General features: G+C 36.5%; 2 protein-coding genes and 1 long non-coding RNA gene across 4 annotated transcripts; 1 reads left to right on the plus strand and 2 right to left on the minus strand.

Moving 5' to 3' along the window:
- Nucleotides 1–2,208: 2,208 nt before the first annotated feature.
- LOC147539121 (ubiquitin C-terminal hydrolase 13-like) lies at nucleotides 2,209–10,320 on the minus strand. 2 transcript variants are annotated; one of them, XM_086643556.1, is made up of 11 exons: nucleotides 10,007–10,320; nucleotides 9,097–9,152; nucleotides 8,819–8,999; nucleotides 7,812–7,916; nucleotides 7,030–7,101; nucleotides 6,868–6,933; nucleotides 4,905–4,970; nucleotides 4,515–4,751; nucleotides 4,040–4,114; nucleotides 3,845–3,937; nucleotides 2,209–3,072 (listed from the first exon to the last, which is right to left on the minus strand). In XM_086643556.1, exons 1-11 carry the CDS (start codon nucleotides 10,049–10,051, stop codon nucleotides 2,455–2,457), a joined length of 1,614 nt encoding a protein of 537 aa, XP_086499682.1. In that variant the 5' UTR covers nucleotides 10,052–10,320; the 3' UTR covers nucleotides 2,209–2,454. The 2 variants fall into 2 exon arrangements, with proteins under 2 accessions (XP_086499682.1, XP_086499681.1); XM_086643555.1 differs by having other exon boundaries at nucleotides 2,209–3,144; nucleotides 10,007–10,304.
- Nucleotides 10,321–12,768: 2,448 nt separating this feature from the next.
- On the minus strand, nucleotides 12,769–23,583 carry LOC147539122 (cation-dependent phenylpropanoid and flavonoid 8-O-methyltransferase 1-like). Its single transcript, XM_086643475.1, has 5 exons — nucleotides 23,338–23,583; nucleotides 23,155–23,234; nucleotides 16,042–16,186; nucleotides 13,217–13,351; nucleotides 12,769–13,125 (listed from the first exon to the last, which is right to left on the minus strand). Exons 1-5 carry the CDS (start codon nucleotides 23,419–23,421, stop codon nucleotides 12,832–12,834), a joined length of 738 nt encoding a protein of 245 aa, XP_086499601.1. The 5' UTR covers nucleotides 23,422–23,583; the 3' UTR covers nucleotides 12,769–12,831.
- Nucleotides 14,652–23,506, plus strand: LOC147539123 (uncharacterized). Its single transcript, XR_015225989.1, has 2 exons — nucleotides 14,652–16,250; nucleotides 21,414–23,506. It is a non-coding gene; the product is annotated as an uncharacterized LOC147539123 (long non-coding RNA).
- Nucleotides 23,584–23,719: the final 136 nt, after the last annotated feature.

A 23,719-nucleotide genomic window follows, 5' to 3' on the forward strand; every position in this document is an offset into this window, starting at 1 on the left:
GACCATTGAAGGCCAAGGTAATAATAAAAATTGATGGAGAACGATCACATAGGTCCCACCGTGTAAAGAGCAAGGGTGGAACTAAAATTTTAGTTAGCCAGGAGTATCTTAAAATTACTAAGAGAGCAAAATTTTCATTTCCGATGTATATGCACGCATAAGTAGTATTTCAAAAGAAAAAAATTTGTGTTCGTAATATTTTTTATCTAACTTTTCGATAAAAAACAAGTGATTCCAAAACTTCACGTTAGAAGAGAAAAGATCTACATGAAAATTTCGTTAATAGTTTAAACAACTAAAAAAAATTAACCAGTAAGAATTTATAATGTATGTGTCAGTGGAAATTTGGAGACAAAGAAATTACTAGAACATATAATGAAACCTAAAAAAGGAGTAAAACTTGACTTGAAAAAAAATTTGGGTCAAAATAGAATGTGGTCAAACCAACCTGGCTAACACTCAAATATGTTAAATTCTTACATTATGTAGTATAGGATCAAAAAGTAACCCCTAGCGCTATGGGTGGGAATCGGTCTGGTCGGGCCGACCGCGGGCCTTAACTTCATCGGTCGGTCTCGGTCGGGCACTCAAAATCAATGTTCGCCTATTTACTCGGTCGGTCCGGTCCGGTCAAAATCAACATTTCCATTGACCAAATCCCGCTTGTGACCGAGAGACCGGTCGGGACTCACCGGTATCGGTCGGACAGTATCGGGCCAAATCACCTAATTTACAATTAAATAATACCTAAATGAAAAGTTAAAATTCTGAGATTTCATTAAATATTCTTATACTTTTAAATACCACTTAGTCGCTTACAATTTACAAGTAAGATTACTATACTTTCAACAAAAAAAAGTAACATTACAATATTGGGGGTATTTAAATTACAAAAGCACAAAAGTGAAAAGTGAGATATTAGTATATTAGTTACAAAAAGTTCACTTGTAGACTGTAGTTGTAGAGTTAAGTTAAAGCTTTGTTTGATCAAACAGATCACATGAAAGGGATATGTTTGATCAAAGTATTATAGTCGAAACAGAAAAAAAGATGAAGAGAAGAAGAGTGAGTATCCAAACTAACTGAAAAAAACTAATAAAAAAATGACGAGAGTAAGAGAGAAGTTTGATTTCGTCTCCGTGAGCTCCTATGCTCCAGAAAGGGAAGAAGAAAGTCGAGAGATACGAAAGGGGAAGGCAGAGATATGAACTTGAAGTGAAGAACGAACTAGGGTTAATTGTTTACAACTTAGAATAGATGAAATGATGAATGGAGGCAGAGAGCAAGAGAGATGATTCAGATGAAGGTGCGGCAAATGAAAGGAAGGGAGGTGTTTAGATGATTTATATAGAGGAGGGTAGAATGTTCTGGACTCTAGAGTTTTAATCCAACGGTTGTGCATCATACTCGATTGACTCCAAATATCAACCGTTGGATTAACCCTAATTTACTACGGGTAGCGGGCGGTCGGTCGGGTAGGTAGTTAATTCGGTACTTAATGGTCGGGCCTATCGGTATTAACCATCGGTCTTTAATCGGACGGGTTAATCGGTACGGTCACCCGGTCAAAGGGCTATGACCATTTCCCGACTGCTAACTACCGGATTGACGGGCTGGGCTTTTCCCGTCACGGGTATCGGGTACCCGCGGTACCTAACGGACCCGGGCGGACCCAAGCGGGTACCGGGCCGTTATCCCACCCCTACCTGGCGCCCCTACCTAGCTCCGCCCTTGCCTAACAGAGCATTCTGTTTATCTAAATGCTGTTATTTCCTGGACCAATAGTTCTCTTTGTCGTTTGGCGTTAAAACATGACTATCTTCCCGTATACTTAGTGCCATTTGATGTAGGAAGTGAGAAGTTCAGGACAATCACAATCCTTGATTTCATTCTTGATCACCCTCGGGTTAAATTCGATGAGATTAAGTTACTTGAAGTGGATGGAAGTTTAGCTATGGCAATTAAACTAAACAATTGTACGTTCAAGATGTTTAATTACAAAGACAGGGAGGAGATCAATGATATGTCTATTAGTTCTTCTCGTAGGAAGACCGTAAAATGGAGTGAAAGTAAGAAATATCTCATTGCCTTCTTCATGAAGTCAGTTTGCGTTACATTTTGTGTAACTTGGTACTTTTTATGGAGCTGTTTTCTTATTAATTACCACATTTTGTGATTATAGCAATTTAGGACCATAAAATACATCAATTTTATCACCAATTTTCACCTATATCAAAGTTAGTAGTATGTCAGAGTTATACACGACCATTAATACATCAATTTCAGCTTCAAATATACAAGTATATCATTCTTGGGTTGATGACTAAAAGATTGAAACCCCCAAGTTCAAATGTTTCCTTCAATCTCATACTTACCAAAAAAAGGGTTTGTTTCAGAACAAACAGTTCATAAAGTACAATAACTCAATTCACTAATCATTATAACTAGCTTGGATTACACATTAGAACAATCCACCAAGTAGTCCAGTTTTACCACCATCAATAATATCCATGGCAATCCTTGAAAGCGAAGGAGTACTTCTATCTCAGATGCAATTTTTTTCTGTATCTTGTTCACTTTCTTCTCCGCTTTGATCAGACGCGCATTTGCTCTATTCACCTTCATCTGTGCAGCCAATAGACGTGTATTTCTCTTCAGTAATTTAGCTGAAAGCTTCTTTCTCTTCTCTAAACTCTTCTGAACAACACAAAAATGCTCTTTAACATCTTCAACCCGTTTTCGGAACCATCTGATATTGAACTCGAGTTTCTCAGCCATCTTTATCTTATCTTCCCATTCATCTATCATCGGTGATGAAACTTCAGAAACATTTAGTTGATCCATATCAATTATAGACTTCATTATCTCACTTAATACTGTAACTTGAGCAGAATATGTGTTTGCTGATAGAACTTGGCTCGTAGCAATATGTCCATATTTCAGCCATATCTGTTTATAAAATGATGCCTGTGTTTTAAGAACACTGAACCCTCCTATGTCTTCAAATTTCTCATCAAGAACAATATGATGATAACGACCTTCCTCGTACAATTTACCAGCACTCGGATACTCCTGTGAGAGTGTCACTTCATGGTAATCATCTGCATTTCTCAGCTCCTCCACATGTTTTATCTTCAATATTTTCTGTGGTATGATCACATGTTCATTAGATTACGGAGAAGTATCACATTTCTTACCGGAGCGAGTTCAAGCCTACTAAGAGAGTAAGTGTACATGCCTCCGGAGTTGGCTCAAGAAACATTCACAGAGAAAAACCCTGTATCCACTGGGCTTGGATCTGGGTGGCGAAAGCAGGGTGATATCCGCAACTGCTAAGGCTTGGTCATTAGTCATTACAAATGGTATCAGAGCCAGGGATGCAACACCTCACATCCCTTGGGAAGCGTTTGGAGCGAGCTCAAGGCTACTACGAGTCCATGCCTTTCGAGTTGGCTCGAGAAACATTCACAGAAAAAAAAAACTGTATCCACTGGGCCTGGGTCTGAGTGGCAAAACAGGTACAATGTCGGTAACCGCTAAAGCTTGGTCACTAGTCATTACAAATGGTATCGGAGCCAGGGATAACTCGTCTCATGGGTGGACTTTAATGTCCCCTGTCGTTTGGTGGGGTGAGCGGAGACTGGTTTATAGGTGTGTCCTCAAGCCTAACAAGAGTTGAGCCCTTTTGGGTGCGCTCGATGGAACATATACCAAGCACAAAACCGGGTACTTGTTGGGCTTGGCCCTGGGTGGCACAAGCAGGGACGATATCGTTCTTGCTAGGGCTTGGGCAGTTATGTTAATTTTCAGAAAGAACGAGGCTTTGCCTCCATTATATCCTAACCTGATTGGGTGCATCAGCTCTACTCTGAGCATTAGTATTGTCCCTATGCTCCAAGATAAGATAATAAAGCTCCCAATCTTCAGCATGCCTCTCCTGGGAAATAAAACAAGGTTAATAGATACTTGTTCAATATAAATCTCCAGATTCTCAACAGTGGGATTAGAAGAAAATCGGACAAGCTCAGGTAGAACTCACCTTTACAAAATGGGTAGACAATACATCAGTTTCATTCAGAAGGAAATCTGTATGGATCGGCAGTTTAAACTTCCACTGCAAAAACAATATTTCATTACATAAGTAACACATGTTGATGTTTGTTTACCTCTACAAAAAGCATAGTCATTAGGACAAAGGTCAGAAATCGAAAAATCATCCTAACTAAGATTTGGAACTTGTAGGATATACCAAAAAAGTACCAGTTTCACAAGAAGTACCACTGTGGATAAATTTAAGGATGGATAGTGAAGCATTTTCCGTAGGGTGGTAACATGAACCAATTTCACAACATTGGGCAAGATGCGATTCTCGTTGGTGAGGTTCTTAGTCCTCTAATAAAACCATGTGACAATTCCAAAAGGACGAATATCATAACTAAGACAGTTTCTGAGTCGGCTCTACTACTTGTAAATATTTGTGACAGTTTCTCACTGTTTCAGAAATAAGGAACCACCTTGTTGAACTCATAGTCAGGGACCTGCTGGAGTTTCTTCTTCGCACGTACTTTGATTTCAGCCAACGTCTCTCCGTCATTAACTCTCAACAGAAAGGGTTCCCAATAACTTCGAGGTTTCTGCCAAACAGGATCTGTTCTTTGATGAATTGAAGATGTAGATATATGTTTAATGTAATGATGCTGAACAGGAATCAAGTAATCAAGAGGACCCAAGTTTTGCTCTTCCACTGATATCTGCTTAAAAAAACAATGGAAACTTTCAAAGAAACATAAAAAACTGCTTTCCTGGTACAGAAGAACACCAACAAGTTAAAAGAACAGCACTGTTTTGAAAATAAAATTGATGTCTAAAAGACATGCATTTTCTGGATGTAGATAATAACTTGCCTCCTCTGCATGCAATGTCCATGATTCATTGTGTATAAGGTTGATCTCTTCACTAAGTCGATAGATCTGCAAGGATAGGATGCAATTGGAAAAGGTATGTGCGCCAAAATGAACCAAAAATCGATATATATATTTTTTTTGAACAATTCGAATTAATGTAGGGAAAAGAATTTACACGCCGGCCAAAGGCAGGTTGGCACCCAAACATAAAGATTATAATGTTAATACCCTATGTAGTTGGTCTCGATCTCGGTCAGGTCGAAGGCCGAGACTGAGACGGACCGAGAAACTCGGCCGAGACAACATGTATAGCTAATAAGTACTAAGTAATAAGCTTAATTACCGGACTCTTCATTACCTCATAATTTTCTACACTTTAAACATAAAACTACTTCAATCATTCATAATAAACAAAATCTTATCATAATAAAAATACTGTATTTTAGTCTACTAGAATTTTCAAAGTTACTACAGAATTTTCGAAGTTTGTACAAGGCAAAAGACCTAAAATATCTATATAATAGTATTGCTACTTATCTTTAGATTGATTGGGATTATAATTAGTCAAGAAGGTAACAAATAATAGTATACAATTAGAATTTAAAGTTTCCAAAAAAAAGTTCCAAGAAATTAAAAGATGTTGTCTCGTTCTCGGTCTGTCTCGGCAGACCCCCGAGATTCTCGACCAAATCTTAACTCGGTGTCTCGGCCGAGTCTCGTCTCGAGAGAGGGCCGAGACCGAGTCGAGACTCGAGATTCTCGGCCGAGACCAACTACACAGTTAATACCTTGCAAACATGTATATGTTTAATTCTTTCAAAAGAGTACTGCAAGTTAAAATGGTCATTTCCCATTCAATTCTGTAGTTTTTATCAGGTTGCAACAAAACAAATAAATATTGCTAGTTAAACCATTTTATAATCCTACAATGTTATGTGGAACTGAATTTGACCTTATTAGCGGGATTTAGTTACAATTTAAGCTATCTCAATTCCACTCGGCCAAAAACAGGAAGGAGTTTTCATGGCTTTTTAAGAGTATACTTCGTCCACCACCCTTTGGTGCAGCGGTTGGACACCCCTCTTAAGCCCATGAGGTCGTGAGATTGAGTCTCGGTGGAAGCTGTTTGCCATCAAAACTTATCCCATGTAATTTAGGCAATATATAGAGTAAATAATAAAGTAAATTTGTCGGGTTTAGGCCTCTTTCATGTTGTCGGGCTTTATGCCTCTGTCATTATGGTTTAAATTAGGCGGTTATCGTGCTCATCACATCTTCATGATGTATCAATGCCTTGTAACGAGTAACGTAGATCGTACTCGATTTCTCAGAAACAAAAAAACGTGTACTTCTTTTACATAGACTCCAAGAGTCATTACAAGGCATGGATACATTATGAACAAATAATAAGAAGACTACATCAAGATTCATAAATTGAATTGATCTAAGACATCTTGGGGTCATGAAGGCCATCTTAAGGTCCTGAAAACCCATTAAGAACCCCCTAAAGGACATCCCATGGGGCCTAGAAGCCCATCTAAGTCCCAGCTTTACTTTTAGTGCCTCAATTACATAGGATAAGTCTTGGGGATAACGGCCTCCACCAAGGTTTGAACCCACCTCCGGGATTTAAGAGGTGGTGAACTTATTAAGAATATATTCAAAGAGAAAGAAATAAGAGAGTAGACAAATGAAAGGGCTATTTCTAAACAGTTGGACGAAGAAGAATGTTCTTTCCATCAATCATTGCAATTCAAAATTGTGTTTTCGTAAAGGAAACCCTCATATGGGAGATGTTATTTCCATTGAAGACTGTTTTCCAAAACTGTTGCAAAGAAAAGTAAAAGTGTAAGACAGTTAGTAATTTGTATAAGACCGCAAAGACAAATAAAATGAAACACATTATGGAGAATTGCAAGAAGGAAACTTATTTGCGGAACTGGTAAAATGATAACTACAATACCTTTTGGATACTGAGATCAAAAATTCCTAGCAGTCTAAGTCTCCCCCATGGATGAGAAATTTCCACCTGTTTCGCGATGTTTTCAAGAAACATATTTATAAAAAAAAATAACTGTCTATTGATGGTGAAAAATTAGAAAAAAATAATAATAAAGCAAGTTACCTTTGTTTTTAGTTCGATAAGCAAGTCACGTACGGTACTACCTATTGGAAGTGTAATACTCCGAATACATACCTGAAAACAAATGAATCTAAATCTAATAAGAAACATAGTCTTCCGCACCATCTGCAATTGAAGAACATTTTAAAGGTGCCACGACTACAACATTTATATCACAACCCTCTAATAACGTATGTGGTTATGTATTCTAAAGTGATAATCTCCTAGATTTGCCAAAAAAGAAAAAAGTAGAAAAACATAAGATAAAAAACTTGTGGTATACTGGTTTTGACTAGAGGTATCATTAGCAATTTTGACATCTGAGAGAAATTGGTGGGGAAACAAGTCTATCTGTACTTGATATACAACTCTATGATTTGAATCTTCCACTTCTGACATGGAGGTTACTTGAACCAGAACTCAACAACCCATATACCACAAGAAGGAGAGGAAACACAAATTCAGAGGGTGGTGGTCTATAGAGGATAAGCTATTGGGTGGGCTGGCACATGCTAACTAGTGTAAACAAAAAGTATGTGAAACAATTGAACCCATAAGGTCCCGTATCAAGGGAACGCACCTAGTAAGACTACTACAGGTCCACCGTCCGCCCATAACCATAACACTCTAATTGTGTGGCTGTGCATCCAGAGCTGGTGCGCCCTAAGATTTTTTAGAAAGGCCGTTATATTAGATTAGAAAGTTGTATTTTAAGGGTGGTAGAGTTGTGGGATAAACTATCAAATGGCATAATTGATAACAAGGAGATAATTAACTTGTCTTACTTCATTTCCTCCTGCATGGTGAAAAGCAATATTCAACGTTATAAAATCTTGTTGCAATCTGTGCAGCGATGTTTGCAGAACTTCGTAGTACAGAATATTAGCATCCTATTGATAAAATACACATTGAGACATTTCAGCTTTTATATATCAAGAGGTTCATTTTGGTAACTAAATTATCAGTATCGTTTCAAGATGAAAGTAATAATTTCAATCCATTATACCATATAAATCTGTAAAACCATAAGTCACAAATGGACAAGATGGTACCACCTATCAACAGTCTCAAACTAGACACAGCAGAGCCAGCTATGAGATTGCAGCAGCACATGTAGACATTTAGATAACACGGCTGGTTTTGCAATGGGATTCAATCACGCCCCATTAGTAAACTGTCATTACATTCTCATCTTGAATAATAGTGATGGAGACCATCCCTAGCCGGATGGGCCTCTCGGTCGTAGCAAAGATGGGCCTGTCGGCCATGCACCAATATAGGGTATTTAGCAAGTATCTAATATGTCCAAGATTAGGGGTTTCTTTATTATAAAAGTCTATTTAGGTTAATAGCAATCAAGAAGTGTCTAAAAGACTAAAATCCTATAAAAAGGAGTCTAGTCTGACTTGTTTTTCCATTTTTGAATATTGAATAAAAACGATCTAGATTGAAACTTCTCTTTTTAGCTAATCTTAGTTTAGTTTATCATAGTTTTAATGGTGGTTTCCATTACTTTATCGCTTCCGCAACAATCAACATCAATTAGTCAGCGAAGAATCTCATCTACCAATAGTATCATATTTCATTGTTGGGTAGGACCTTGTTGGGGTACAAGTTCGTATAACATTCTTGTTCGAACAAGCTAGTCGTCCAAACCAGAACCATTAAGAGCAGGTTTATGCAAGATAAGCAACTCCTAAACCCAAATTGCAATCCTAAAAGGAGACAGACAGTTGATTCTATACAGAACATATTGAAAGCATAAGAAAATCTAGGGCAGTTGATGAACTACCTCATTAATGTAGATCTCATCCTGGAACTTAATAGGTAGACATCTAGGCTGAGGGGGTTCACAATTATGAAGAGTTAACCTAACTTTAGCTGAATTATCCAATCCAAGATGGCTAGCAACCCTTTGTGTTACATCTTCATAACTCAGTTTCAATCTCCCACAACCTGATTTTAAGATTGACCTAGAAAATTTACATTAAAAGTAAGCAAAACAAAATAGATGATCTCGCTATTATGAAAAATTAAAAAACAGGGGAAAGAACATGTGGAAGTACTCACAACTCTAGACAGAAAACATCTTCATTGGGTTTCTCTAGAGCTCGAAAATGGACAACCTATAAATGGAACATAATCGAACATAAGTGTGCGGAACCTCTGAGGATTAAACACTTTTATCATGTCATAACAAACCGATGAAACTGCATAGGTAGCCACTTCAGTGACTAAAACAGAGTTCTGGAGAGTTAAGCACCTCAAACAGGTGCAGGTTGGGCTCCCAAATTCAAAATATTTGGGACCCCACCGCTAGTCAGGGGTGCTGCAAGGGAGGAGCTCGTCCGCCCGAGCTAACCTCTTCGTTGGGAACCTCCCTCAAGAGGATCCCATCCTCCCAATGTAGCCGTTGAGTGTCCCCGGTGTGACCATCCATCCCCTTGATTCACCCCACCCTTTGTGTAATTATTTTTTTTTTCTAATTTTCTCCAAAAAAAAAAAGTTTATTTGTTATTCAAATTGGTCTTCCATGAAGATTGACAATATTTAAGTTCCAACAATTTTGAGTTAGTAATGTTGAAATAAAATTTGTACACACTTGCATTTGAGAACTTCCTCTTGGAATTGCTCTTAGGAAAGAGATAACTCTTCAAATTGTTTCAATGTGGGACTTTGTAAAACTATAAAGGGTTTAAGAGTTAGGGGACTTGTACACCATGATGATATAGATGCACCCACCCAAGTAAGATAAAATATTACTCCTATTAAAGAAAGGGTTAGTTAATAGTCCCACATCGAAATTTAAAGTAATTTGCAAAACTAGTTTAAGGGTTAGGGTTTAGGAGAGAAGATGAAGAGATTGTTTTGCACATTATCTTCACAGTGATACATAGTTTAAAAGATTGTTGTATTTCAACCCACTTAACAAAATAATAAAGATTGAGTAGAGAGAGTAAGAGTTGTTATGGTTGCATACCCTTAGTCGATCAAGTATCATCTGGCGCTGAGATAAGTCAGCCATGCACGACGGAAGGAAAACACAAGTTCAGATGACAAGATTTAAGTACTGATTTTTGCTCTCTCTCTCTCACTCTCTAAACAAGGGAAATTCTGGAACTGGAAGAAAGGAGAAAACGAAATTTGTAGAACCAAAATGAACTCATGTTCATGTAGGGATTATATATATCAAGTTGATGCACCGGCTATTAGGAGGTTAACTTGTCTTCCTTTTTAGCCTCTTTTCAACCAGCTAGCTACAAGGTCTAGCCATCCCTCACACTTTCAGGCCATATTTGGCTTGGCGCGGCGGGTGGAATGGAATGTGATTCCTGAGAATCGCATTCTTGTAACGCGATTCTTAGAAATCAAATTATTATATCAAGTTGATGAACCGGCTATTCGGAGGTTAATTTCGTTTTGCCTCCTTTTCAACCAGCTAGCTACAAGTTCCTGCCATCCCTCGCCTTAGGTCATGTTTGGCGTGCGGGAATCGAATGCGATTCCTGGGAATCGTATTCCTATAACGCGATTCTTGGGAATGACATTATTTTAGTTTGATGTGTGGTTTGACCAGGAATATATTCCTGGTAGATTCCTAATTTGATGTTTGGTTCGTATATGAATAGAAATGTAAAATTTTACATTTAGTCGTGACTCATGGAGACTAGGGAAGAAAGAGAGGGAGCGACAAACTGATGTTGAAGAACAAAAAAGAATGAAAGGGGAAGGGAGTTATTAGGTGTAACACCCCTATTTTTATGATATAGCAAATTGGGTGGAAGTAACAAAAGTCTAGGTCTGTTTGGTTTAGATAAAATAATGGTGGATTTTAAAACCCTAATCCTCTTCACTTTTGAAAAAAAAAAAGAATATAGAAAGGAGAGATGGTGCAACCGCTCCTTAGTATAAGAATGATAAATAAAGGAGAAAAGAGATAGAATTCTCTAGAGAGAGAATAAGGCATAATTGTGGTCTTGAAGTCATCTACGACGAAAAGAGGTAGATTTTATATCTCCTAATTCTTTTGAAGGCTCTTTCAATTTATTCGATGATAGGTTTAGTATTGTTAATCACATAATTTCTATAAAGAAAGATTAAGTAATTTAGATATTAGTTTTATCTACTTTTCAATGCTTCAGACGGTGTATTAATCGGAGTTCCTAGTTATGATAGTTTTCGTACAAGTTGTCGTAGTAGTCTCTACTGTATTTCGGTCTAGTTTAAAAACTAAATCTGGTATTGAAAGGTAATAAATTTCGGTGTGTTTCTTATATGTTTGGAAAGTTCTGTTTGTCTACTTTCTAATGGATCAAACGGTGCATCAATCGGAGTCCCGAGTGAGGAGTTATAATAGTTTTTGTACAAGGCGTCACAACAGTCCCTACTGTATTTCGGTCTAGTTTAAAATTAAATCTAGTATTGGTAGGTGATTGATGTGGGTGTGTTTCTTGTATTTGTTCATCTACTTTCCAATACTTCAAACGATGTATTAATCCGAGTTCCGAGTGAGGAGTTATGATAGGTTTTGTCTAAGGTGTCAAGACAATGTCCAGTGAACGAATTTATTGAGATAATTCACATGGTTTCTGTTCTTTAGGCAATGTATCTCCTACGTAGATACCTTCTAGTGGTGAGTCTATGTTTGTTAACTATTATTGTTATTTACTTGTTTGAGATTGCGATCCACATGAAGATGTATCATGAGCATCATTCCTTCTAACTTGTCATATGTTGTTGGCTTGAATTGTTTGGTGAACTTGTTTGTAATTCTTTATAAGAACCAATGTTTGTTGTTTATTGTTCTGAGATACCTGAACGAGGGTTTGATGATTCTGTCTTTTGGCATAATATTTTGCCGGCTTACATGTCAAGTTTGGGTGTCATAAGGTTTATCTTAGTTCAAAGTGTGACCTTTTTATATCTATTGAAGAGGAAAAAGATCGTTGTATTATCAGGGTTAGTATTGGATTAGAATACAAGAACCTTGAAAACCTAATAATCAATTATTAGTTTCTACAAGCGTGAGTAAATCTCGTTCTATGTTAGCTGTCACCGTTGAATTTCAGATAATGCTAATAATGAATATGAATTTAATGCTTCCTTGACGGGGCATTGAACTTGCCTACCTGAGATTTAGGTTTGTGGAAATCTACTATAGTTGGATTTCAACCCAGCTATTTTGTTTTTCAGGTATTGATTATGCACTCATGGTAGGCGTTGCTCGTGGATCCAGTTTGAAGATCTTAAATCTTCAAATTCAAGGCGGTTAGCTTGAGATTTTGGACGCTACATTAGGTTTGTTTAAATCTCCACCAACCTTCATGACCATCAAATATTGTTTCATATATAATATATAAAAGGCGTCAATACATGTTTTGGTTCCGTTTGTTCGGTTATCCATCAAACAAATTAATGCACCGAACCAAACCCTTCGGTTATGGCCTTTTAGTATTCAAGCCGATTTGGCTAACCCTTCGTTCGGTCCCCAAACCACCCAAATCAGTTTGGAATCAGATTGATTTGGTCGGTACAGAACTAAATGTACACCCCTATTTCATGATTTCTGCAAATTCAAAAAGAAGATTGGAGCCCCATGTCTCAACTTCGAGAGACACGTTCCACACGGGCACGCTTAGCTCTGATCAAAGTAAAACTTGACTCAAATATGACTAATTCAAAGGAGGTCTTAGTAAAACTGATTAGGACATATACGGCCACACGGGTATGATATAACCGGAGTGAACAAAAGAAAATGTTATTCATCATTAATATAGCATGATAGATTGAAAGCCAAACAAAAAATCAAAAGAGACGCATGCATATAGTGAGACCATCCCCAACTGGGAGTTGTGAAATATGAACACGATCATCAGCTGCTAAGTAGTTATTGAGCTCGATCATTTTGCTTCTAATGGCCTTCATTTCTTCATCCAGTAAAGTGTCATTTGACCAAGCAACTGTACCGGACCATAATGTATTATCGTAAAGAATTACGCCCCCGACTCGAACCAATTTCACAAGCTTCTCATGATAATTCTTGTAGTTTCTCTTGTCCGCATCCACGAAAGCATAATCAAACGACCCTTCGTTCTTCGGCTATAATGAATAATTAAAAAAATGCAATTAAATTAAACAACATCTAAAACTGAATTTTCTAAAATTCATAAACAAGTTCATATATACTTACATCTTCAAGTAGTTTATCAAGAACAGGTAACGCAAGCGATTCGATAAAATTCACCTTGTGTTCCACCCCTGCTTTTTTGAAGAATGGTAGTCCTACTTCCTCAAACATTTTTCGATCTATATCAATGGCTGTAACCTGCATGCATCATTGGCATTATGGAGAATGATGGTCAAGGAAAGGATACAAAGACAAGAAATTAAGATTTCTGGTTCCCTCTTGGCTATGACAACTAAAGGCAAATGCCCATGGCGAAAAGATTAGTTCGAAATTAAATGAAGAAAATAGCCAAGTAGTAGTTGAATCCATAGTTTGATTAATCTTGTTAGTTAAGAAGAAAATAGCCGAGTAGTAGCTTAAGAAGAAGCTAATGGACTCGTTTAATGAAAAACCAAAGAACACACCCTCGAGGTTGCTTGAACGAAATGAATAAACTCTGAAAAAAATAGATGTAAACAAAACGGAGGTAGCTTGAGCCAAGCTAATGAACTTGTAAGAATCAAGAAAAGCCCAGATAGGGCTTGAACAAAGCTATAGAAATTGGCAATAGTAAAAAGAAAATCAAACAAACGCTAATACCATAAACAAGTATGAATATCGTCTTTCAACAAAAAAAAGTATGAATATCGTGCATGTGGGTTCAGGGCCCTGCCCCTATTACTCACCGGAATGATTTTCGCTATTATGCATTATTTGTCTACGACTTCAGTCGGTTCTCTTGGTTTTACTCGCTTTGGGCCAAATCTAAGGTTTTTCTGTCCTTGTTACGTTTTTCTGTCCTTGTTACTTTTAGTTTTATAGTTAAAAATCAAATGAACTCCAAAATCAAAACTTCCAATTAGACGGGGGAGGAGACAGTTTTGACACTTTGTCAAAGTGGTATTGTGAGACGTCTCTCTTGTTCTTATAGACTAGCTCAAAATGCCTGTGTAAAACGTAAACATCGCCACATCACTAAAATTAGGTTAATTTTTCTCTTTCAGTGACTTACCCTCTCTTTTTTATGGGTCAAAGCGTTCAAACTGCAAACTATCTAATCAATTGCATGCCTACATCCATTCTTGAGGATTATTTTCCTTTCTCTACGACGAATCACATGCGTCGAATGTGCACGATCGAACGAGTAGCATTTGCCCTTTGGGCTCACTTCGGGCACCTTTTAGGCGCCCCATCCAAGTCGGGCATGGGGTGGCATCTCTCTAGAGATCCATCTAACAGCCAATTCTCTCCCGTTTTTGGGATCCTTTCGGGAGAGCCTCCAAGATTTATCAAAGAACGTTTAATCCACGCAATTTCACTCGTTCTGACGGTGGAGAACTCAGACGACACCATTTAAGGTCCCAACTGCAACTAACACATCCCATTAGCCAATAGATGCATCCTCCGACCTATTCGCCTTTTATAAATTGAACCCAAAATAACTTCAAATTCGATTATGTTTTTTCTGTATATTCTTGTGTGTCAAGAATATCAGCTCTATGGAAAAAGTCAGGAGCATTCCAGTATGTCTAGAATATCACCTCCGTGAGCATATCAAAATGATTCTCTTTAGTCTCTCTTTCTCTTCTGAATATATTAAACATTCCAAGTGTGTCTACAATAGAAGCCATAGTTATGAATATAAATCAAGAGCATGGAACGGAAAACATTCTAGTATGTCTTGAATATGGAATCGAGAGTCTTCCAGTATATCTAGAATCTAGAATGAAGAGCTTTTTAGTGTATCTAGTATTGAGAATCAATAACATTTTACTGCATCTAGAACTTGGAGTTCGGAGCATCCTATTGTGCCTAGAAGGCGAAACTGAAGTCAGGACTAATCTCGAAACCAAGTCAGAAGTCCTAAGTTAATTATAAATCAATTTACGAGTCAACACTGTCAAACCAAAAAGAAGTCAAAATGTCGTTCATATTGCTTACGAAGGTTCGTCCGCTTTCTAAGTTGTTAAGTACTATGACAACTCTGGAAGGAAGTCGTGGATTATTCTGAGAGACATACACCCAACTGTTGGTATTGTTGCAGGGGTGTAAAATGGCTTAATGAAAGATAACTTATTATCGCCTCGACTTAATCCAGTTCACGTCTATCTCAGTTTTGTCTGAATGAACGTTGGTTGTTAGGCAGTAACTTTGTCGATCTCTCAACTAATTGGCGAATGAGCTATTCATGTCCGAGTACAATCAGAAACTTTGTTTGACAAAACATATAGAGTGACAATTGAAATACCCGTCAGGCTATTCTGTTTCTACTAAAACACACAATTATTTTAATGAGTAAACCAAAGAGAGTGAAAAATTCGAATCGGGCCATGGGAACGAACAACACTAAATCTATATAACAAATGACATAGTTTTTTTTGTCATGTCATAAGTTGCATCTATTAATCTCGGACGTTCATTTCTCATTTGTGAATCTCAATTTTTCTTTCTAAAAGAAGAAAAATATTAAAAAGTCAAAATAACTGCCCACATCTTAAAAATTCTCACATTATTTCTCTCTCTTCAAACAACCCAGCAAAACATCCGTTATTATTCTTTAGAACTTAGAATGATCATTTTTAACGTATATTGCAATAACCCCGCGTAACATGCCCTAATTTTTACATAAGTGATATTAGCTAAGAACATGATGAAATATCTAAGATTCAGTTATTAACATGACTTATTTTTATGTATTTTTATTTTGTTAATAATGTTCATTACTATAAGTTAATTATATTAGTTGATGTGGTATGTTCCCATTATCTGTTGTCAGATAATATGGTTCATAATCAGCATTAATTTATTCTTAAGAAAAGTGAAATATAAAAGAGTAAAAGAAATCTTACTTGGCCATCTTGGGGAAGTGAAAGAGCTGTGACAAGTAAAGAATATCCAGTGTAAACTCCTATCTCAAGTGTCTTCTTTGCATTGACAAGCTTTAGAAGCAAGGACATTATTGGCCCTTCATCTGCACAAACAAGCATCAAGCTCCTACAAAAAAAAAAATGTTTTACCCACAAAATTATCCAAAATATAGTGATTCTATATTAATATTGTTATTGTGAGAGATAGAGGATAAGAGGAAGATGCAGCTGATAAAAGAGTTGGAGAAGATGAAGTCAACTACCATAACTAACATACGGATAGAGGCACACTCGGCTATAATTGAAGGCACTCTTATTTTACCACAAGGCACTCGTGTTAAGGGCACTCTTATCTTGGCTGTTAATATAAACTAACTATTCCATTAGTTAGTTAATGTTAGTTAGTTTTCTCTCTCTAAATACTGTTTAATCTCTCTCTCTCTCTAAAGACTATATAAGGATATCATATACATTGTAATTGTACTTTTGGAATAACCTAGCTAATAAGATTGATATTCGATTAGTTCAACTTCTTACATGGTACCAGAGCAAAAAACCCTAAAATTGATTTTCGAAGAGCAAACCGAAATCAAGAACAAGGAAGAAAGCTGATCTTTTGTCATCAAGGAATCAGAGATACAGTCTTTATCATCATCATTAAACTTCAAGCAATCAAAGATGAATTCAAATCAAAATCAGGTATCTTACAATCCAAATCTTATGAATTTAATATCTGCGAGATTAGATGGATCGAACTTTCTTGTTTGGAAAGATCAAGTTGAAAATGCCTTAATTGGCAATGACCTAGTGTGCTACATCGATGGCACCTATAGTGAACCCTCTCAATTGATTGTAGAGGAAGGAAGAGATATAGCAAACCCAGCTTACCTTCAATGGCGAAAAACCGATAGCTTTGTGAAATCATGCATCAAAGCCACAATTACACATTCTATAGCATCTGATATTCTAGGGTTAAAGACTTCTAGGGAGATATGGTGCTACTTAGAAACAGTATTTCTTCAAGAATTTGAAGCACAGAAGTCTTCTTTGAGAAATAAAATTCAAAATATAAAGAAAGGATCGATTCCCATATCTGAATACTTGAGTAAAATCAAAAATATTGTTGATTCTCTTGTAGCTGTGAATGATAAAGTGAGTGAAAGTGAGTTAATAAGAATAGTTCTTCAAGGTTTAGGAAGAGAATACTCTCAATTTGTTATTAACATACAAAATAGAGATAGTAATCTGAGTTTTGGTGAATTAAGAAGCAGATTGATCCATCATGAACAATGGTTGAAGGAGCAAGAATCAAATAATGATTCAAGTGAGCTATACTTTATCAAGAAAGTACAGAATATAAATAGCTCAAGATCATCATCTATGAGGCCTTCTAATCAGACCCAAATTCTTGAAAATGGTCAAAAGACACCATTCAGACCCAATTTAAGGGTTTCCTCTCAAAATAGGAATAATTTTTTTGATTTCACCACAGTACCTTGTGGGATATGCTATAAGTGGGGACATACAGCCAGACAATGCAGGCTAAGGTTTAAGGACTTCTCCTCAGAAGCTTCAAGATCAGCAAGTAGGAATTTTGCAAATTTACATCTTCAAGAAATTGAAGATGAAGAAGAAGAGGAAGAAGAAGAGGAATCTGACCCTCTTGAACTAGAAGATGAGCAAGCTCACTTTGGTGCTGAGGAAGAAATTGAGAGTGAGTCACAAGAAAGCAGCTATATCTCTATAAACAATAAAGATAAGAGATGGATAGCTGATACAGGAGCAACAAGCCATATGACACATTCTCAAGAAGTTTTAGAACATATTACTCCTTATCAAGGAAAGAATGGTGTTCTTATAGGAGATGGAAAGTGTTTACATATTGCTAGTACAGGACAAGCAAGTTTAGCTACTGGTTCACACACATTTCATCTCAAGAAGGTGCTTCATGTTCCAACAATTCAAAAGAATCTCTTGTCTATCTCAAAATTTACAAAAGAGAACTTTTGCAGTGTTGAATTTCTCCCATGGGGTTTCTTAATAAGAGATTTGTGGTCCAAGGATGTCTTGGGAGAAGGACCAATGGTAAACAATCTTTACAGTATTGATTTTCAGATGGACCCTTATGTCACACCTAAAGAAGACACAGAAATGGCCTATTTGGCTAGAGGAACAGTTGAAACATGGCATTATAGGTTAGGCCATGCATCTCAAGAGGTCATTTTACTTCTAGAAAGGGAGAAGAGGATTAGGATAACATCTAAGAACTTCAAAGATGTCTGTTCATCATGTCAATTAGGGAAGAGTCAGAGACTTCCCTTCTCTACATCACTAAGTTCAACCACAACTCCTCTTCAGTTGGTACACTGTGACATTTGGGGGCCATCACCTGTCACTACTAAGACAGGAATTAGATATTATATACTCTTTCTTGATGACTATAGTAGATTTTTTTGGATTTACCCTATGAAGCTAAGGTCAGAGAGCTTGAAATGCTTTCAACACTTCCAGACACAAAATGAAAGACTTTTTTCTTTATCTATCAAGTGCTTTCAAAGTGATGGTGCTCCTGAACTCAGTAAAGGGGACTTCTATGCTCATCTTATGTCATGTGGAATTATCTTTAGAAGTTCTTGTCCCTACACTCCTGAACAAAATGGGAGAGCAGAAAGGAAGAACAGACAGATAACCTCTGTGGGAAATACACTGCTGTTTCAGGCTTCTATGCCTAAGGAGTTTTGGTTCCATGCTTATTCTGCTGCCACATATATCATAAATAGGACTCCAAGTAAGCTTCTCTCATATAAAACTCCCTATGAAATGTTATTTGATAAAAGTCCAGACTATGCTATGATAAAAGTGTTTGGTTCTCTATGTTATCCTTACTTAGGAAACATTAAGCCTGACAAGTTAAGTCCTAAGTCTTCAAGGTGTGTTTTTATTGGGTATAGCCCAACATACAAGGGATATAAGTGCTTAGACATTGAGACAGGTAGAGAGTACATATCCAGGCATGTTATCTTTGATGAGTTTACCTTTCCTTTTGAAATAGACAAGTCCTTTTCAAGTTCAAAATCACAGAAAGAGTCAAATTCTCCTTATCAAGTATTACAGCTTCCACCTCTTCCAATCAATGTTGATATGTCTGTTCCTTCATATCACTCCACATACTCTTTAGATGATCAAGTATACCCTTCACCTACTGTATCATCATCAGAACACATATCTCCTGCAATAGATGACCAGGGTTCATCTCCTACTGGTTCACCTTCTCAAGAAAGTTCTGGCTTAAGAGAAGAGGAGGATCCAAGACCCAATATCACTAAACACCCTATGCAGACAAGACTCAAGAGTGGAATTGTTAAACCCAAGACCATTCCTGACCATGTAGCTCATTTCTCAGTACCTCATGCTCTTCCTACTGTGAACACTCACTCTTCCTCATCTATAGCAGAACCAAAAAGCTATAAAACTGCAATTAAAGACCCAAAATGGAAACAGGCCATGGATGAGGAATTTCAAGCTCTTCTCAAAAATGGAACATGGTCACTCATACCAAGAACCACCCATATGAATGTCCTTGGGTGTAAATGGGTATTCAAGGTTAAATGTCACTCAGATGGGTCTCTCCAAAGGTACAAGGCTAGGCTTGTAGCTCAAGGGTATAATCAGCAAGAGGGCATTGACTATATGGAGACATTTAGCCCAGTTGTTAAGATACAAACCATTAGAGTTGTTCTCACTTTAGCCATCTCTAGACATTGGCCTATTCAGCAGTTGGATGTCTCAAATGCCTTCCTTCATGGGCATCTTACTGAGACAGTTTATATGAGACAACCACCAGGGTTCTCTGATTCCCAATATCCTGATCATGTGTGTCATCTGCACAAGGCCATCTATGGGCTTAAACAGGCTCCAAGAGCCTGGTTTACAAGATTTGCTACATATCTTCTGAATTGGGGATTTTCCAAAAGTGCTTCAGACACCTCAATGTTTGTGTTTCAATCTGGTGAACAAATGATGGTGCTTTTGCTTTATGTGGATGATATCATCCTCACTGGTACATCAGACTCCTTGCTTGATCAACTGCTTGCTGTCCTGGCCACAGAATTTGCTATGAAGAGGCTTGGACATCTTCATTATTTTCTTGGAATTGAGGTTAGTAGAGAGCCTTCTTCATTGTTTTTAACTCAAACTAAGTATACACTTGAGTTGTTGGAAAAGTCAGGACTCTCTGACTCTAAACCCAGTCTAATACCTATCTCAGCTGGCAAGAAGGTTTCTAAGCTAGATGGTGAGCTTATTGACAATCCTATTTTCTATAGAAGCATGGTTGGGGGTCTGCAATATGCTACTATGACTAGGCCTGACTTGACATATAGTGTCAATTACTTATCACAATTTATGCATGAGCCTAGGACTTCTCACTTAATCCTTCTCAAAAAGGTCCTAAGGTATCTGAAAGGCACCATTGGAGGTGGTATTTTGCTTAAGTCAGGAGATGTTTCTATGTTACAAGCCTTTTCTGACTCTGATTGGGGGGGGGGGGGGATGTCCCGATACTAGAAGATCTACAAGTGGGTATTGTGTTTTTCTTGGTTCTTCTTTGGTTTCATGGTCTTCAAAGAAGCAGACAACAGTTTCTAGGTCTTCCACAGAAGCAGAATATAGAGCTCTGTCTCTTGCAACATCTGAGCTCTTATGGATGTCCTATCTACTTGAGGAACTTGGGGTTTCAGTTTCTGTTCCTTTTCGAATTTCCTGTGACAATATGGGGGCCAAATATCTTGCTTCTAATCCAGTATTCCATGCTAGAACCAAACACATTGAGATTGATTACCATTTCATTCGAGATTTGGTTATGAGTTCAACTTTGGAGATTCAATTTGTTTCATCTGAAGAAAATTTGGCTGATATTTTTACAAAGGGTGTTCTCTCCTCTCAATTTGATTTCATTCGAAGCAAACTCATGGTTCTTCCCAATATCGAATCATTCGTTTGAGGGGGGCTGTGAGAGATAGAGGATAAGAGGAAGATGCAGCTGATAAAAGAGTTGGAGAAGATGAAGTCAACTACCATAACTAACATACGGATAGAGGCACACTCGGCTATAATTGAAGGCACTCTTATTTTACCACAAGGCACTCGTGTTAAGGGCGCTCTTATCTAGGCTGTTAATATAAACTAACTATTCCATTAGTTAGTTAATGTTAGTTAGTTTTCTCTCTCTAAATACTGTTTAATCTCTCTCTCTCTCTCTAAAGACTATATAAGGATATCATATACATTGTAATTGTACTTTTGGAATAACCTAGCTAATAAGATTGATATTCGATTAGTTCAACTTCTTACAGTTATTAACATGTATTACATAAAATAAGAGTAAGACAAATTGTAACCAAACTAGCTAGTGTATTATGAATGAGAAAAAGAGAAGAGGGAGAAGCTTCGAAGAAGAAACTCTAAAAATTTCTAAATGAGTTTTAATGTGTGACAATATTTTGGGAACAGAAAAAATAGAAAATGACCTGATTGATAACTAACAATATTATTTTAAACCTTATATATCATTACCTATAATATTTTTGCAACAAAAAGCTACTTGATTTTTTAGTTATGATGAATAAATTTTTGACCAAAACAACTATTTTATACCACAAAATTTGGTACTTCTAGATCGTCAATGTAATTGACTCTTTTCTTTAGAGCATCTCCAATTTTACCCTCAATTTAAAACTTTGAGTGTTCCAAATTTTTAACTCCAATGAAAAATTCAAATTAGATTTCTAAGATGATATGATAATAGTTAAATATAGATATTTTAAGATCTCACTCTTGATTGTCGCCTTGAGATATCTAATAATCCGACACATCTATTTGAATTTAAACCAATAGATATCAAGTTTTCATATATCATCGAAATAACTAGTTATTTCTTTACAAATATAACTGTGACATATAAGTAGACAAAACAATTTTAGAGTTTGCATTGGAGACACAAAAGAATCGAAGATCTCTACTTTCACGACTGAAAACTGAGAATCAAAACTAGAACCTGACACATAGAACTAATCAAGATGTTTTTGAATTTTGCATTGGAGATGCCCTTACCCCTCTGTAAACCTAATATAGAAAGAAAACTTTTAGCTCCCGTTAACTTTGCTTTACACCAAATGGTTCACCCCTCTTTTTTGGTCCACTTTAGGAGTAGGAAACAATGGCAACTTCAAACATAGGTTTCAGCTCTAGGCAATTGAATAACTTAATTTGTTTTGTGAAGTCTACCTTAAATGGGTAAAATTATGTGTATATATCTAGCCGATAAATTATGATTTTAATTTTATCATGACAACTTTAAATCTGCTACTTAAAGTAACATTGCTACTTAATGTAGGAACCGGTAGGAATCTTAAAATCTTTGGTCTATTTGACAACTTTAAATCTGCGGATTCTTAAATCTACGGATTCATGAATCCATAAACCCAAAATTTGTATAGTATCCAGATCTTCGCGTACCCGACCCTTAAGATTTGTTAGGATTTTGTGTTACTACACCCAAATATAAAACTTAAAATCAGTCACAAAAGTCGTTTGTATAAAAAACATTTCTCTTTTCACAAAATGATTTCTTTTCAAAATATTTTTTTCTCAAAAATGTTTCATGATATATTGTTTTTTCCAAAACAAATTTTTTTTTTTTGCGAAATCGTATTCAGTTTTTTTTTTTTTTTTTCAAAATCCGTTTATTAAACCCTAAAACCCACTTTTTGCAAAATTATCTTTTCAAAAAACAATATTTTTCTCAAAAACCTTTTTTTTCAAAACAACGTTTTTCCAAATGAAAATTTCAAATAATCACGAGTCATACGATTGCCTTTCAACAAAAAAAAAAAAAAAACGAGTCATACGATTGTCCTTGATTACCAATTAGACTACCCAAAATCCAAATAGGGCAAGCAAAGTCTCATGGATGCAGCATAAGTATCACTATTCCTTCATTCAAACACACCCCAACTTAATTTGTGCCATTGACCCATTAAAACAACAATGAATAAATAAATAAAAAGAAAAACAGCAGGAGTTTTAGGTGTTTACTCTGGTAGGCTACAAGTAACAGTTCTTAGCTCCTTGAGAAGTTCTGCTTCCCTTGGGTATACACTGGTCTTCAAGATATACTATCCAAAAATTGAAATCAAAGTTGTAACATCATGACAAAAAAAAGTGAGAAAAAAAATAGAGAAAATTAGGGTTTGCACAAGAATTTTCATATTGTTGTACCTGATAGAGCTCTTTGCTTTGTAACAAACCCATCTCAGACTTTGAAACATCTTCGACACTGAGTTTCTTTGAATCTCCTTCCATTATGCCTCCAACTCTATACGAAAAACATATGTAAGATCATTTAAGATTCTTACAACATAAATAGAGAAAGAGAGAGGGAGAGAGATTGGGTGGGAACATTATTCAATTTTTCTTCTTTTGTATTTTAGTCCTAATAGAAACCGTTCATGTTGACATTAAAGCAATATTCTAGGTTACACTAGGCAATTTTTAAATGACACATTATTGGCATTTCTAAAATTGGTTGAGAAATGAAAAAAAAAATATTATCTCAATTATTAATCCATCATTTTGAGTTTTTTTTGGTATTTAGAAAATA

This window comes from Eschscholzia californica, unplaced genomic scaffold, assembly GCF_041429995.1.
Source record: "Eschscholzia californica isolate CP2 unplaced genomic scaffold, dmEscCali1.0.p SCAF_5, whole genome shotgun sequence".
In the NCBI taxonomy this organism is placed as follows: Eukaryota; Viridiplantae; Streptophyta; class Magnoliopsida; order Ranunculales; family Papaveraceae; genus Eschscholzia; species Eschscholzia californica.